The sequence below is a fragment of the Sinocyclocheilus grahami genome, unplaced genomic scaffold, assembly GCF_001515645.1.
Source record: "Sinocyclocheilus grahami isolate Dianchi unplaced genomic scaffold, SAMN03320097.WGS_v1.1 scaffold911.1, whole genome shotgun sequence".
NCBI classification, from domain to species: domain Eukaryota; kingdom Metazoa; phylum Chordata; class Actinopteri; order Cypriniformes; family Cyprinidae; genus Sinocyclocheilus; species Sinocyclocheilus grahami.
In genome coordinates this window covers 106,827-121,373 of record NW_015506090.1, presented here as the reverse complement: position 1 = coordinate 121,373, position 14,547 = coordinate 106,827, and the positions used below count along the sequence as shown (strand labels likewise).

Sequence of the window (14,547 nt, the reverse complement as noted above, 5' to 3'; positions counted from 1 at the left end):
CATTTATTTGAATTAATTAATTATATCATTTATTTGAATTCGCGCGAGAGAGAGAGAGGGATGAAAGTTGCGTGTGTGAACCTGCGTCTGCGCGCCTCTCTCTACAAGCAATGAGGCTTAGTTACTTCAAAAACAGTGATTTTACCCCCTCATTGCAGAGAAATATAAAGTTGCAAGTCAGTAGCCTGTCGAAGCTATTTTACTAATTAAAGTTTCCGTGCTGTGTTGTCGTGTGCTATAATGTGCGTGCGTGCGTCTATGAAAGCAGCGTAGCCTAGGCTACTGCATATAGTTTTAGTTTAGCTATAAACCCGAGCCCGACCCGAACCCGAAGCTATTCATTAAACATTAACCCGAACCCGACCCGAAACCCAAAAGTATTTCGGGACCCGTTGGGCTCAGGTCGGGTAGCAGACCTCTAGATCACACGCATGCATCATGGTACTCTCGTGAATGGCAGCAGATGCCAAATAACATTACTGCTGTGACATGGACTATTTTAACGATGTCCTTACTGCCTTTCTGGGCCTTGAATGTTTCAGTTGTATTGCACACAATCTTCATTTGTGTTCTGAAGATGAATGAAGGTCTTACGGGTTTGGAACGACATTTTATTTTATTTATTCAATTAATGACAGAATTTAAATTTTTGGGTGAACTATCCCTTTAAAGGGTTAGTTCACCCAAAAATGAAAATTAAGCTGTGTTTTACTCGCCCCCGAGGCATCCTAGGTGTATATGACTTTCTTCTTTCAGATGAATCCAGTCGGAGTTATATTAAAAATTTTCCTGGCTGTTCCAAACTCTTATCATTGCAGTCAGCAGGTGTTGCAGTGCTTCAGTCCAAAAGAAGATGAAAAAAAAGCGCCCATCCATTAAAAAAAGTGTCTCACACGGCTCCGGGGGGGTGAACAAAGTTCTCCTGTAGCGAATCAATGCGTTTTTGTAAGAAAAATATTCATATTCAAAACGAAATAATCACTTTAATCTAGCTTGCGCCAGCAGTTGCACACAGAAGCAGTTCCGGGGGAATGAAGTATGAGGTCGGCTTTGCGCATGCGCCGCTCAGAAGTGACGCACGTGGAAGTGCAGGGGAGAGATCAAAACAAAACAACGGTCACTAATTAGAAGCTGACTTTCTCCTGGAGCTGCTTCTGTGTACAATTGCTGGCGCAAGCTAGATTAAAGTGATTATTTCGTTTTGAATATGAATATTTTTCTTACAAAAACGCATTGATTCGCTACAGGAGAACTTTGTTCACCCCCCGGAGCCGTCTGAGACACTTTTTTATGGATGGGCACTTTTTATTTAACTTCTTTTGGACTGATGCATGCAACGCCCGCTGACTGCAATGATAGAGTTTGGAACAGCCAGGACAATTTTTTTATATAACTCCGACTGGATTCGACTGAAAGAAGAAAGTCATACACACCTAGGATGGCTCAGTCTGGGGTGAGTAAAACACAGCCTAATTTTCATTTTTGGGTGAACTAACCCTTTAAATGTGTCTCAGAATGAAGGCTCCAAGAAGAAACCCCATAATGACAGTGATGAGGAGGCCGGTGGTGCTAAACGTGACGAGCCGGATCGAGCTCATATGATGTTCCGCCCCATGGTGTCCGATCCCATCTACATCCACAGGAAGTCCCCTCTTCCCCGCTCCAAAAAGATCGGCTCTGTGGAAGTAAGTTCTTACACAGTATGTTGTCTCTAAACACCTTTGTTAAATGAATCAAATTAAGTCATTCACAGTTAATTACTATTCTTCTCTGATAATAGTGTTGAACATTCTTTTACATATGTGTACAAATATAGATGCTGCATATGTGTATTCTGCACAATAGAGCCTGAGCTGCAATAGAGTCTGAGCTTTGACAGTGACAGTCATGAATATAGGAGTTAAGGCTTATTTACATAGACTTCAAATTTTTACAGCAAATTTAAATGAAAGCATGCTCGCTATGTAGTGCAAGTCTGACAGCATAGGTAGGTGTGTGTGTGTGTGTGTGTGTATATTTGTATATATCTTTTTTTTTTAATGAATGAAAGAATGACGCTTCATTAGAGACATGCTGCACAGACTCAGTTACCAAGTATGCCAGACTATTTTAAATAATGCTAATTAAAATATTACTTTTAAGAAATGTAGTAACACTTTACAGTGATGTTTCAGTAGTTAACATTGGTTAATGCATTAGCTAACAGGAACTAACAATGAGCCATATATTTTTTGTAGTAGTTAGTACAGGTGTAAAAAATACAGGTGTTCATTGTTTTTTTCATGTTAGTTCATAGTGCAGTTACTAATGTTAACAGATACAACTTTTGATTTTAAAAATATTCGTTAAAATTGAAATTAATATTAATTCTATAAAAGTATTCTTAATTGTTAGTTCATATTAACTAATGTTAACAACTAAGACCTTATTGTAAATGAGCACATTCATATGATCAAATTTGTTTGTTTACAAAAGCATTTAAGCATAAGCTTTTAAATTCAAAGGTTTTTGAGATCACAAAAAACAAATTCAGTGTTTCCAAACTTTTCACCTGTAGTGAATATGCTGTGCGTAGCTAGAATCATATATTTTTTAAAATATATTTTTCCATTGCTGTGACATATTCATTATACATTGCTGTGAACAAGTGCTTGCCGTTTTCATCAATTTCAACACCATCTCTATTAATGCGAATATGCTTTTACATGGCCTTAACTTTTACTATGCCAAAGCCTTCTTTTCACTTTCAATTCTTTCCATTTGGATTTTGTTTTTAGCAATCAGTTTGACATTTCTATATTTTGGTTTCTTCAGTTTTTTCATGCATTTAATTTTAAAGTATCTACAATTACTCAAAATGGGAGCAAAATAGCACGTTGTTGCTCTGGGTATGTTGTACAATTATAGAATTACATATTGCATTATAGTTTAAAATATAATAACAGTGATGATTTTGTCCTTAAACTTTACAAACTGTAATTTTCATTATATTTTTTTTATAGCTCAAAGTTACACTGAAATCCACAGTGTTGCACTGTGGATAAAAAAAAAAAAAGATGATTGTTTTCTTTTTTTTAGGTTTATTAGTTTAACCCCCCCCAAAAAAATAATTAAATGTATGGTTCTACTACATTTTCCTTTAATGCCCATCTATAATTTACACTGAATAACCAAATAATCAGAGCCCTTGCTTCTTTAATAATGGGGAAATAATTTAGAACGGTTATTATACCATGGTCTGTCTGAATACTCTAATCTGATTGGCTGGAATGTTAGAACAGTAGTTCCAGTCATTTTAATCACCGTTCTAAATTAATGCACTGCCTTCAATGAAGCACAGGGACACGGACAGTCACTCGCGCACACAGAAGCATTCAGGAGCTATGACTTAAATGTAATTTGTCAGGTGGATCTTTAAGTCCATGTTGTGCATTATAATCATTTTATGAATACCTAGCCATGATTTATCCCTTATTTAATGAGATGTAAAAAAGAAAGTTGAAAAGTGATCGATTTGATCAAAATCGAGTTTAAAATACAGAAGGTACGATGCAATGTATTGGTTGATCAGAGCTTAGAAACTTGTGAACTTAAAAATTAAATTGAAGGAATATTTTACCCAAAAATGAAAGTTCCGTCATCATTCTTTCTCATGCCATTCCAAACCTTTTGAACACAAATTATATTTAAAAAAACAAAGAATATCAATAAAAGTAATAGTTCGCCCTAAAATTTAAACGCATCTTGTTCTCATTCTATGACATGTTGGAATTATTGTACAGTGTGACATGAAAATTAAAACATCCTGCTATATTAATGTCACACGATATTGTTTCAAGCATTCGGTTTTCATTCAGCTCAGCTAGCAGACTTGTAGCGTTTATGTAATACCTTAGGCGCAAAAGCATGTCTTTCATATTTCAGTTCAAAGCTTTTCTCACCCACAAATGTGTATTATTTGAAAAACTGCCACCGTCTCTTATTTGTTTTCTTTTTTTAGTCCCCATTGCAGAAAGACTTTCTCAAGACGCCTGCTGGCAAAGTATGAGCACACTTAGCTGTGTTTGTCTTCTGTTGAGCCAAAGGCCTTGGTAGTGAATGTTGGTGGACTCGACGCCGGACTGTTGTTAACGTTGCATGACTGTGCTGTTTCTGCCCCCTGTCTCACTTCCAGGAAGAGAGCCCCCTGAGTGTGTCTAGCCCTGACTCTATAGGTACCTGGATTCATTACACCTGTGGTGTGGGTACTGGGCGTCGAAGACGCAGATCAGGGGACCAAATAACTTCCTCCCCAGTCTCCCCCAAATCACTGGCTTTCACATCCAGTATTTTTGGCTCATGGCAACAGGTTTTTACCAATTTAATTCATTCTTCACACCAACCACTAACGTATTGTTCATTCACACTCGAGATCTTGGAGGCGGTCAGCAAGGACACCTAATAAGCAGATGAATTAAAAGAGAGCACTATTACCTCATTCATCATGTGTGTTTGTTGATATTTAATGCACTGGTTTGTGTTCTAGAAAGTCAGCGTTTCAGTTAGTTTTACTAGTTTTGGTCTAGTTACAATGTTTTTGAAGAAGATGATCTTCATGTTCCACATAAATCATGTTTTTGTGCTAACTTCTTTAAAATATCTCCATTGACTGTGATTACTACTAAATTTGGTAGTTCCTTATTTAGACAAAAATATCCATTAATGTCACAACACTGAACACCCAGGCTTTGTTTTTACAGACCAATGGTTTCTCCGTTTTGAAATTTGCAAAAAAAAATCATAATAATAATAAAAATAAATAAAATATATATATTTTTTTTAGATATTGTTCTAGGCGGTTCAGTCTTTGTATCGGAATTCTTGCCAATAGTTAATTGTTAATAAATAGTTCATTACATTTAGTTTTAGTGTATCCTGATGGATGAACTCAAGTCTTGCCCCACACTTTTTTCTTGTTGAATGTCCTCAGAAATACATAATTTTAAGAAAGTAAAATGGGTTGCAAATGCCATTTCAGGTTGATGTTATATTCGGTTTTAAATAATTTTGTACAAAATTTGTGAGTTATTTATGTATACTACTTACTATTATTATTTATGAGACTGATTGAATCTAACCCGAATGTCATACCATGTAGATTTGTATGTATTACAATTACTTATTTGTTATGAAAAAAGATACTTTTGGTCTTTGCTGCTCCTTCAGACCATGAACTAAAAATGTCATGATAACTTTTCAGTATTTTATTGTTCTCTCGTCACCGATCTGCTGTCTTTTATCCATGTTTAGCCTGCTAACTCAACTCTTTTCATTCATCTGCTGTGCCATTAGCTGTCCTTTGCATCCTGCTCCATCTCAGTGACAGCTTGATTTGACCTGTGGGCTGCTGTGGGATACGTGTTACTGATATCATGTATGCATCGGGTGGATTGTGCTCGTCACTCATCTCTTCCAGGACAGAAGTTTGCTTCTGCTTTGGCACCTTTTAATATTCATTGGTCCCTGTCCTCAGCCAGATCTTCATTTCTTGTTTTCACAGTTCATTAGGAAGCTCTTAGCAAGAGTATAAATCAAAGACGTTTTTATGGTGTTTAACCATTTAGTGAGCATCACTATTTTTTATGTTTTACAATAATTATAACCCACATGTTATAATTATGCTTGTGTCTTTGTTTTGCAAGATATTATTGCTTGGTTGGGTTGTTCCATGTCAGTTTTCCTGTCGTTTTTACACAACATTAGGTAACACTTTATTTTAAGGTGTCCTCGTTACGTTACATGTACTTACTATTATAATATCAATTAATTATGCATAATTACATGCAAGTAACCCCAATCCAAATCCTAACCATATAGTAAGTACATGTAGTTAATTAATATTATATGTATAGTTACACTGTAACTAAGACATCTTAAAACAAAGTGCAGCCCAACATTATAAGAAAGTGGGAACCTCGGTCAAGTACTTACACAGTTGAAGATGTGGCACAGATTAACTTAAGTTTTCAACTAAATATAGTGGCCCCAAAAAGAATTTAGACACTTTAGTCACATTTAAAAATGTCTTTATTTAAGAAAAAAAAATATCAAAGCACATATCGGTCACTTGAAACGGTGTGCTTTTTTAGTAATCTACAATCAATTCCCCTCAAGTCTTCTGAGAGTAACTGTAGATAGTTCAGCACTTGAACTGTAGACAACCAGAAAAAATTACATACAATATTTTTTTGTGAAGTGTGTTATCTTGTTAACAAAATCTTTCAGATCGATTGAAATTGCTTTGACATTATGACATTAAAGGGGTCATATGATGCTATTTTTAAAGATCATTATTCTGTGTATTTGGTGTAACAGAATATGTTGACATGCTTTAATGTTCAAAAAACACATTATTTTTCAAATAGTGTACATTATTGTAGGTCCTCTATGCCCCGCCTCTCTTAAACGCTTCGTTTTCTACAAAGTCCCTCCTTCCGACAAGAGCAGTCTGCTCTGATTGGCCAGCTGACCCAGTGCATTGTGATTGGCCAAACAAACTTTTATGTGTGCCTTGAGTGTATTCTTGTTGCCACTGTCTTCACTGACAATCCTTTTAGTTGAGAACTTGGCTGAATCTGTGACTTGATCTGCCAGGGTTTATGGGAAACCAAGACTGATGCTCCGGTAAAACCTGTTCAGACATGAAGGATGGCATAGAGACCTCCGAGCTGTTTATTGTCCAGTAACCCTCTTTCTGTGACTAGAATAACCTCTTTTTTCCCCCCCAAAGTAGATAGTTTTGCATGAAACTGAAATGAAAATTTTTAACAGAAAAATAACCGGGCTGTTCCCTGCTCTGTTGGGTTTTACATGAATGCGAATGCATATGAATATGATTTGTTCAATAATACTCTATAAACTGTTGCCATGTTTGAATGCATACCCTTCTGCATTCCTGATCTCATTTCCTGTGTCTGATATGGAATGGAGTCTGTGTGGCAATGCTTAACGCATGGTCCATTTCTGTTCCTTCATGCCGGTTTTTTTTTGTGAACTCACATATTTACAGTGCTGCTTATCAACATCTGTCTGTCTGGAATATACCTACTTGATGAATAAAGGATGACGTTTTGTTAAGCAGTTATCGTTGTCTGCTTGTGCTCTTTCAGGTTCTGTCAGAGAACAACAGCCACAGCAGACCCAGCAGACTGCACCCGGATCTCAAGCTCACAGCTGGAATAGGTAAGATGTTCACTCACGGATGTCACATGTTATAAAGTCCTGAAAGTTGCTGGGTGTTTATTATGGAGGAGCTCTGACATACTGGTTGTACATGTCCAAATAATGTTTTGCCGTTCCATTTCTAATCTCTGTTGTGTGTGATGTTGGTGTGGCTGCTCTCTCTTGATACTTTCAAACTTAATGACCAATTAATTTGAGTCTGAATTGGAACTGAATGTGTAATACTATCTGTGAGCTTAACTCTGAAACACACTGCTCTAAGATTTTTGCCACACAGCTGACTAATACAGTGCTGACTCTCATATATGCTTGTAATGTCCTTTGTGTGTTTGTAGGCCGTATATATACACAAACATGGTTTGAAGCATATCATTTTTCCTTACTGTGTATTATACATATTTGTAGAAGGATAAGTGACATGAAATACAATTGGATGTCCTGCGGTGTGACATGCTATACTCTGTGTATTTTAATTCTTTAGAATAGAAATTAATTGTATTATTTTTGTATTCATAAAAAAAAAATTGTCATACTGCAGGACAGTTTAAAAGCAGTGAAGATAAAAGGTGCTTAAAATGGTGACCATTTACTGGATCTAAGATGCTTTGCTTTATATATTCACTTTGCTTTATATATTCATATACATTTAAAACAGAAATGTGGATGTTGTTTGGGGAGGGAAAGTAGCTCATGGACATGTTACCAAGAAAGAAAGTCTTTTGTGTGTCAGTCCTCACAAAGTTAGTGAAAATCTTTCAAGCAACTGAGAGCTTGTGTGATTTAGTTTTTACTTTGTGATGTGACATACCAAAGGATTTTTCATATTTTACTATTCACAGCATGAGTGACACTACAAAGGGGTGAACATTTGCATAAATACTATAAACATTGCCACCTGAGAAAGTTTTTATTTATTTTATTCATTTATTTTTTTTGGCAGCTGTAAAAAAAATAAAATAAATGTGTGCACCTAAAGGCAAAATACATTCTGGGCTTTCACAGCAAAATGTTTTCTGTCAATACAGGTTAATTAGATTCAATACAGATTAATGCTAATTGTTAAAATGCAACTATATGACACTTATGGAATAGAATAATGAAATATGTGACCCTGGAGCACAAAAGCAGTCTTAAGTCGCTGGGGTATATTTGTAGCAATAGCCAAAAATACATTGTATGGGTCAAAATGATAGATTTTTCTTTTATACCAGAAATCATTAGGATATTAAGTAAAGATCATGTTCCATGAAGATATTTTGTAAATTTCCTACAGTAAATATATCAAAACTTAATTTTTGATTAGTAATATGCATTGCTAAGAACTTCATTTGGACAACTTTAAAGGAGATTTTCTCAATATTTTGATTTTTTTGCACCCTCAGATTCCAGATTCTCAAATAGTTGTATCTCGGCCAAATATTGTCCTATCCTAACAAACCATACATCAATGGAAAGCTTATTTATGCAAAAAAATGTACCCTTATGACTGGTTTTGTAGTCCAGGGTCACATATATCACAAAATAATCATGATAATTGTTGTCTACATTGGGTAATGCAGTAATAATTACAGCAGTTGTAGTAAATAAGGAGGTTATAGTGTATTACACATTCATTTTGTCAGTAATTGCTCGATATGTCACATCATGTGACCCTAAAGCCTTATAGGTCGATGAGTGTTATTAATTTTTTCCTCTAGAAGTGAGGATCAGTTTGCCTTACTAGGTTGCCATGACAAAAGACATTACTGTCATTATGGGATGCTTTCAGTGAGGCTGCACTACTCATTCTGTGGCAAGAATCTTCTAGAAAAGCATGCTGCATGCATTGCGCGGTATGTCTCTTGGAGCACCCGATTGCTGTATGTATCTTCTCTAACTCCCATCAGGGTCTCATTGCGCTGGCTTGTTTAGCACCATGGTGCTGGGTGGCTCCTCCAGCGCACCTAACCTACAAGATTACGCTCACGCACACCGTAAAAAGCTGACCTCCTCTGGCTTCTTAGATGGTATGTGCAAACACGCACACACACCTTCTAATGGTGAATCCCCGTCCCTGTTTTTAAGTAATTCTGGAGTCTTATCTGTGTTTTCAGTGTGAAGCTACCGGCTCGTTCTCAACTGGTTGCATTGACATAAGTCATCATTTGTTGTTGCGTAGTGGCACACACTGGCTGTCTGGCCTGAGAGATCTATGTTACAAAAACCTCAGGATCTTTTTTGGATCCTGCACCTCATATGTTTTGCAAGAAATGTATGCTATGATCTATAAATAGTGCAAGCTTCATGAACAACCTGTTATTATAATAAGATAATAAGCTGTTATCTATAATCCCTCAAAATGTTTTTTGTTAATTTAATTAATTCTATGTGTAGTCTATGTCCCATCCTGTGTAACACAAGCTGTACAGTATGTTAAATTCATCTCGAGAGTCCGTCTCGCCAGAATCTCTGCTGTGTTTGTAAAGTAATGTTACCCTAGTAAAGCTATACCCTATTTTCTATACTGCAAACAGCATATTTTGGTAGTCAGTCTATAAAACTTCATGTATGGAGACCAAGAAACTTCCCTTTAGTTTTCATAGCATTCCCTACAGCAGCTTATATACCTTAGTATTTTCATGTAACTTCAATTATTTAAGAGTAACTGAATAACAAACATTTCATTTGAGTTCACATAAAAGCTATATATCTTAATATAAAAAGCCATAAGCTCTATTCAGATACACTGTGTAGTAAAAATGTAACTAAGTACAACCACTAAAATTAGAAATGAATGAATGAAAATTATTTTACTCATCCTCATTTCACTCCAACTCATAGTTCATCTTCGCAACAAGCATTTTTTTAATGAATCCTGAGATATTTCTGAACCTGCGTTGAAGGCCATGCAACCAAAACTTTGATTTACGTTGACTCTGAAATATGGAAAAACATGGTAAATGTAATCCAAACGAATCAAGCAGTTTAATTCACGTCTTATGTTTTATATGATGAACAGATTTAATTTAGACTTTAACTTAGTCAGAATTTGGTGACATTAACTTCATTTAGTAAATTTAAATTTTTTGTTTTAATTCATTACAGTGCATACAAGGCAGTTTTATGTAATTTGTTGATCTGTCTGTTGTTGATACTCCAAAATTATTGGCTGAAACTCTACAGCAGAAACTAAAATTCAAAATGACAGTTTTGCTTTTTATTATTATTATTATTTGAGTACACTATGGTAGTGTTCTGGGTTTACTGTATTTCCCTTCTCCACACCTGCATCATCTCTGAATACAGACTTGACATAAACATCTTATGACAAATCATGGAAGCCAGAAATCTCCCGGCAAGTCAATCCCCAGTTAGAGTAAGGCAAGAATGGTTTGAACAGATTTATGTATGGATATTTTGTTAACATTGAATGAAATATATATATATATATATAAACTGTTGAGATTTTTGGTAACATTGATTTCTCGTATGCAATTATTATTTATTTTAATAATAAACTTACCTGAATGGGGCAGACAGGTCTGCATTGTGCACAATATCTGGATCAGTGAAAGAGGCAGACAGTATCTTCCTATCCAAGAGGCTAGTTTCTGTTCTGTTGACATGCCCAGTCTGACGTTTCATCTTTCTGTGAAAGCCAAAAACCTCATTTTAGTCACTAGTTGCAGGGTCAGTGATAGAAACCGTTCAGTGGGAAGCTTTTTAGTGCAGCTATAATAATGCAACAAGTGACTTCAAATCATTCTAAGTTTGTAGCTTGACTAATGTTATTTGAGGAGAAATTGAACTCAACATACCTTTTATGTCCTGATTGTGTTTTTTTTTTTTTATGTGAAATGTGGAAAAATGATTTTGTGTAAATCTGAGATTCGATGGCTAATTAGTGTTGTGAATCAAGACTGTTGTAGATGTGTTCATGGAGCAGCAGTGCTGTTGTGGATCAGAAAAGAAAGCATAGCAACGATATCACTTTAACCTTAGAATGCATGAAAACCTGAAAAACCTACATGAATGCATAATGGGGGCTGTTTTGGATTAAGTGGATTTTTTTCTACGAATCCTGTTTTTATTTTTCAGTGTAATTAAATCATTTAAGAATCTGATTATACACAAAAACATTAATATTTAGTGATAATGTTCAGTTGTTCATTTCCTATATACCATACCAAAAATACAGTTCAGCATAATTAGTTGTAGCAAACATGTATTTATGTGAGATATTAATTTACTAGCAACTTTAGCAGATTATATAACGGATCCTTGCAGAGGCAGCCATCTTCACACAAGACATCAAAATTATTTGAAAAATCCTCTGGGCTCAGTCACAAGTTATCATGATGCATCAGATCTTTCCAAAAATATTGCTAGCAGGACCTCAATCAGATACATTTCCAATGCATAAATCAGTGTTGATCAGTCTGCAGGTGTATACAGTGATTACTCCTCTGTGTGCCAATGTCGGCCGACCCCTGAATCATGTACGCATCTATTTATATCCATTTGTGTAAGAAAGTATGTGGAGGTTTAGTTTCAGCCACTTCTGCTGCAGGGCCAGTACATAGCCATGCTGAACCTAGAGAGTCACGATGGGTGAAATGGGGTCGTCTTTATCATATGGCACTGGGTGTTTGTGTGTGTTATTCCAAGATCCAATGGCAGTGTAACAAACCCTTCACCGTGGCGGTCCGAGAGGGGCCCTAACATAATATCAGGGTCCTAATGTAATGCTGTTTGCATTAACATCTTGCACAAAGATTTCCGCCTTTAGCTTTTGGACATTTTACTCCGTTTAATGGCCTGAGACCAGTACCAGTCAAAAGTTTGAACATGCCTGTTGCCCTGTTCCTTGTAGTTTTTAACATTCACTCAGATGTGACTTTTGACTGATATGAAATATGAAATTTTAAAACCAAACTTTTAAGTAATCCATGGAGTATAAATCAGCTCTTTTTAGTAGTAGTAGTTATTAATCGAATGTGTCTGTCATGCGCATTTTGTTAGTAAAGCCGGTTCTGTAATGAGCAGGAAATAATCATCACGTGCTTTCAGATGGAGCAGCGTTTATTACACAGAGCCGTAGTTCACTGACAAGCTACACAAAAAAAATCGCAGACGATATTATTGTGCGATTATGAAATCAAAGAAATCGTTCTGCGATTATGAAAGCTGTTTGCATAGCTTCTCAGTGAACTACGGCTCTGTGTAGTAAATGCTGCTCCATCTGAAAGCATGTGAAAATACCTAATTTAATAACATATTTTTCCTCCAAACTCACTTCATAACGTCAGTCCTTCTGTGAGATGATGTGGCTACTTACACAGAAGACACTCAACATATTTCATAGTATTTAAGCATTGATAAAGGCTATGCATTATAAATATACTTTATTTTAATGAAAATTATAATAATAAGAACTCAGATAAACCGTATATTGCCGACCGTAGTCGTGTGTTTATTAGTCACGTTGAATCAATGAAAGCAGCTGAATCTTCTGTTTATTCAGCTGCAGCGATAGGCATATTCTGGGTTTCTTCTGCGAGGCGTATTTGGGGTTTCAGTGCGAGAGCGCCCTCTGGCCTTCGGATGGAGATTTACTGCTGATCACAGAACCGTGCTTCACTGAAAGATACGCATGACAATCGCAGCTTCTGTCTAACTTCTGTCATCCATTTTGATTTATCGTGCAGCCCTAGTAGTAGTAGTCAAATTTGATATGAATGTATTTTGTTTGAATTTTAATTTGCAAAAATAAAAAAGCACACTCTATCTCAGTGGTTTTCAGTCCTGGTCCTGGGGACTTTCTTGGGTGACACCTGTGGTCAGTTTAGCGAGCTGCTGTCTTCTGGTGACTGAATCAGGTGTGAGATATATCCCCAAGACCAGAATTGAAAACTACTGCTCTATCGTGTCAAATTAACCCCCATTATGCATTCTAGGGTTAATATGGGGTGTTTTCTTGAACAGAAGGGAAAGCTTTCATATTGAAAAGCAGAACGATTTGTTTGTTTGTTGTTTTTAATCACTATGCCTATGGCTGTCCGAACACTTAACACAAGCACTCCTCCGCGTCTTTCCTGCATGACATGCAGGATGATGAGAATGCACTCTTGCCTTCGTTAGCCCTTCTTTAACCCTCTTTCTGTTAGCTCTTATACATTTCAGGTACCTGTTTTTCTCTTTCTCAGAGGCTACGCGTGGTTCTGCTGTAAAAAGATTTTCTATCTCATTTGCGCGACACCCAACCAATGGTATGTTTGCTTTTGTTAATTCCTAGTTACACTTCTTCCCCTCACATTCAGTTTTTGAGTTTTTTATTATTTGTTCTTCTGGATATAGAGTTCATCCATCAACCACAGGATTGGGAACAGGAATATTAATGTTAGAGGACTAAAAATACCCATTCAACACACCAGGGTCCAACAGTTTATGTCTCGGAACTGACAGCAATCTTTGAAATGCATGTAATGTTCCTTCATCTGTGTGAAAGCACAATATGGTTAAAAAGAGAATTTGACTTGCTTGATTTGCTTGTTTATTTGTGGCTGAATGAGCTAGTTCTTAGAAACGGATGAAAAATGTTGAGTTTTGAGGTGATCAGAATTTGCTGCTCTTTAGCCTATTTAAAGGATATATATTTAATATAACACCTTTTATTTGAACCTGTTTACATTTATCTGCATATTTTAGCTTTGCTAACACTTGACATGTTTTCTGTGTGTTTTTTCAGTTCCAAATTCTATAGTATACACGAAACTTTATGATCTAACAGAGTCACATAAATTAAAGAGGAAATCAATGAATAGCTGAAATGTGAAGCATTATTTAAAACAATTGTATTTAGTGCTGGGCGGTATACCGGTTCATACCGAATACCGGTGTTTATTTTTGTTATGATATTAATTTTTTAAATACCGCAATAAGTATGTAGCTTAAAGAGATAGTTCACCCAAAAATGAAAATGTGATGTTTATCTGCTTCGAATGGAGCCTCATCGCCGCCACTGTTTAAATGCCGAGCACGCCTCTCCTCAAGAGACCGGTCTCTTCCCCGTGCACGCACGCTGGTGTTCTCGTGGGTCCAGGAGGGGTGCGTAGAGGAACTCCCGTGCCGCCAGAGTCGTGAGCTGCCGGACCCGCAGTCCGGATGAGAACCGCACCCGTTACACGGCCGTCGGGCAAGCGCCGTGGGCAGATTCCTGACCACTGCCCTTCCCTGCATGAACCCTGCAGCACGACGAGGACACCAGACCCCCTGTTTATTTTGGACACTTGATTCCCTTTTTTCTGGACACTTTGTTTATTTTCTGTTAATAAACTGTGTCTGTCG

General features: G+C 36.5%; 1 protein-coding gene across 2 annotated transcripts in view; it reads left to right on the top strand.

The window, feature by feature from the left end:
• Nucleotides 1-14,547, top strand: part of ppip5k2 (diphosphoinositol pentakisphosphate kinase 2) — a 48,210-nt gene that overhangs the window by 27,121 nt on the left and 6,542 nt on the right. The window contains exons 23-29 of one of the 2 annotated variants that reach the window (XM_016249104.1): nucleotides 1,515-1,685; nucleotides 4,001-4,042; nucleotides 4,175-4,348; nucleotides 7,149-7,221; nucleotides 9,108-9,227; nucleotides 13,407-13,469; nucleotides 13,558-13,642. In XM_016249104.1, coding sequence (XP_016104590.1) covers nucleotides 1,515-1,685; nucleotides 4,001-4,042; nucleotides 4,175-4,348; nucleotides 7,149-7,221; nucleotides 9,108-9,227; nucleotides 13,407-13,469; nucleotides 13,558-13,598 — 684 coding nt within the window. In that variant the 3' untranslated portion in view covers nucleotides 13,599-13,642. Of the gene's footprint in view, nucleotides 1-1,514; nucleotides 1,686-4,000; nucleotides 4,043-4,174; nucleotides 4,349-7,148; nucleotides 7,222-9,107; nucleotides 9,228-13,406; nucleotides 13,470-13,557; nucleotides 13,643-14,547 lie in introns of those variants that run through there. The other variant, XM_016249105.1, reaches the window with a different exon arrangement.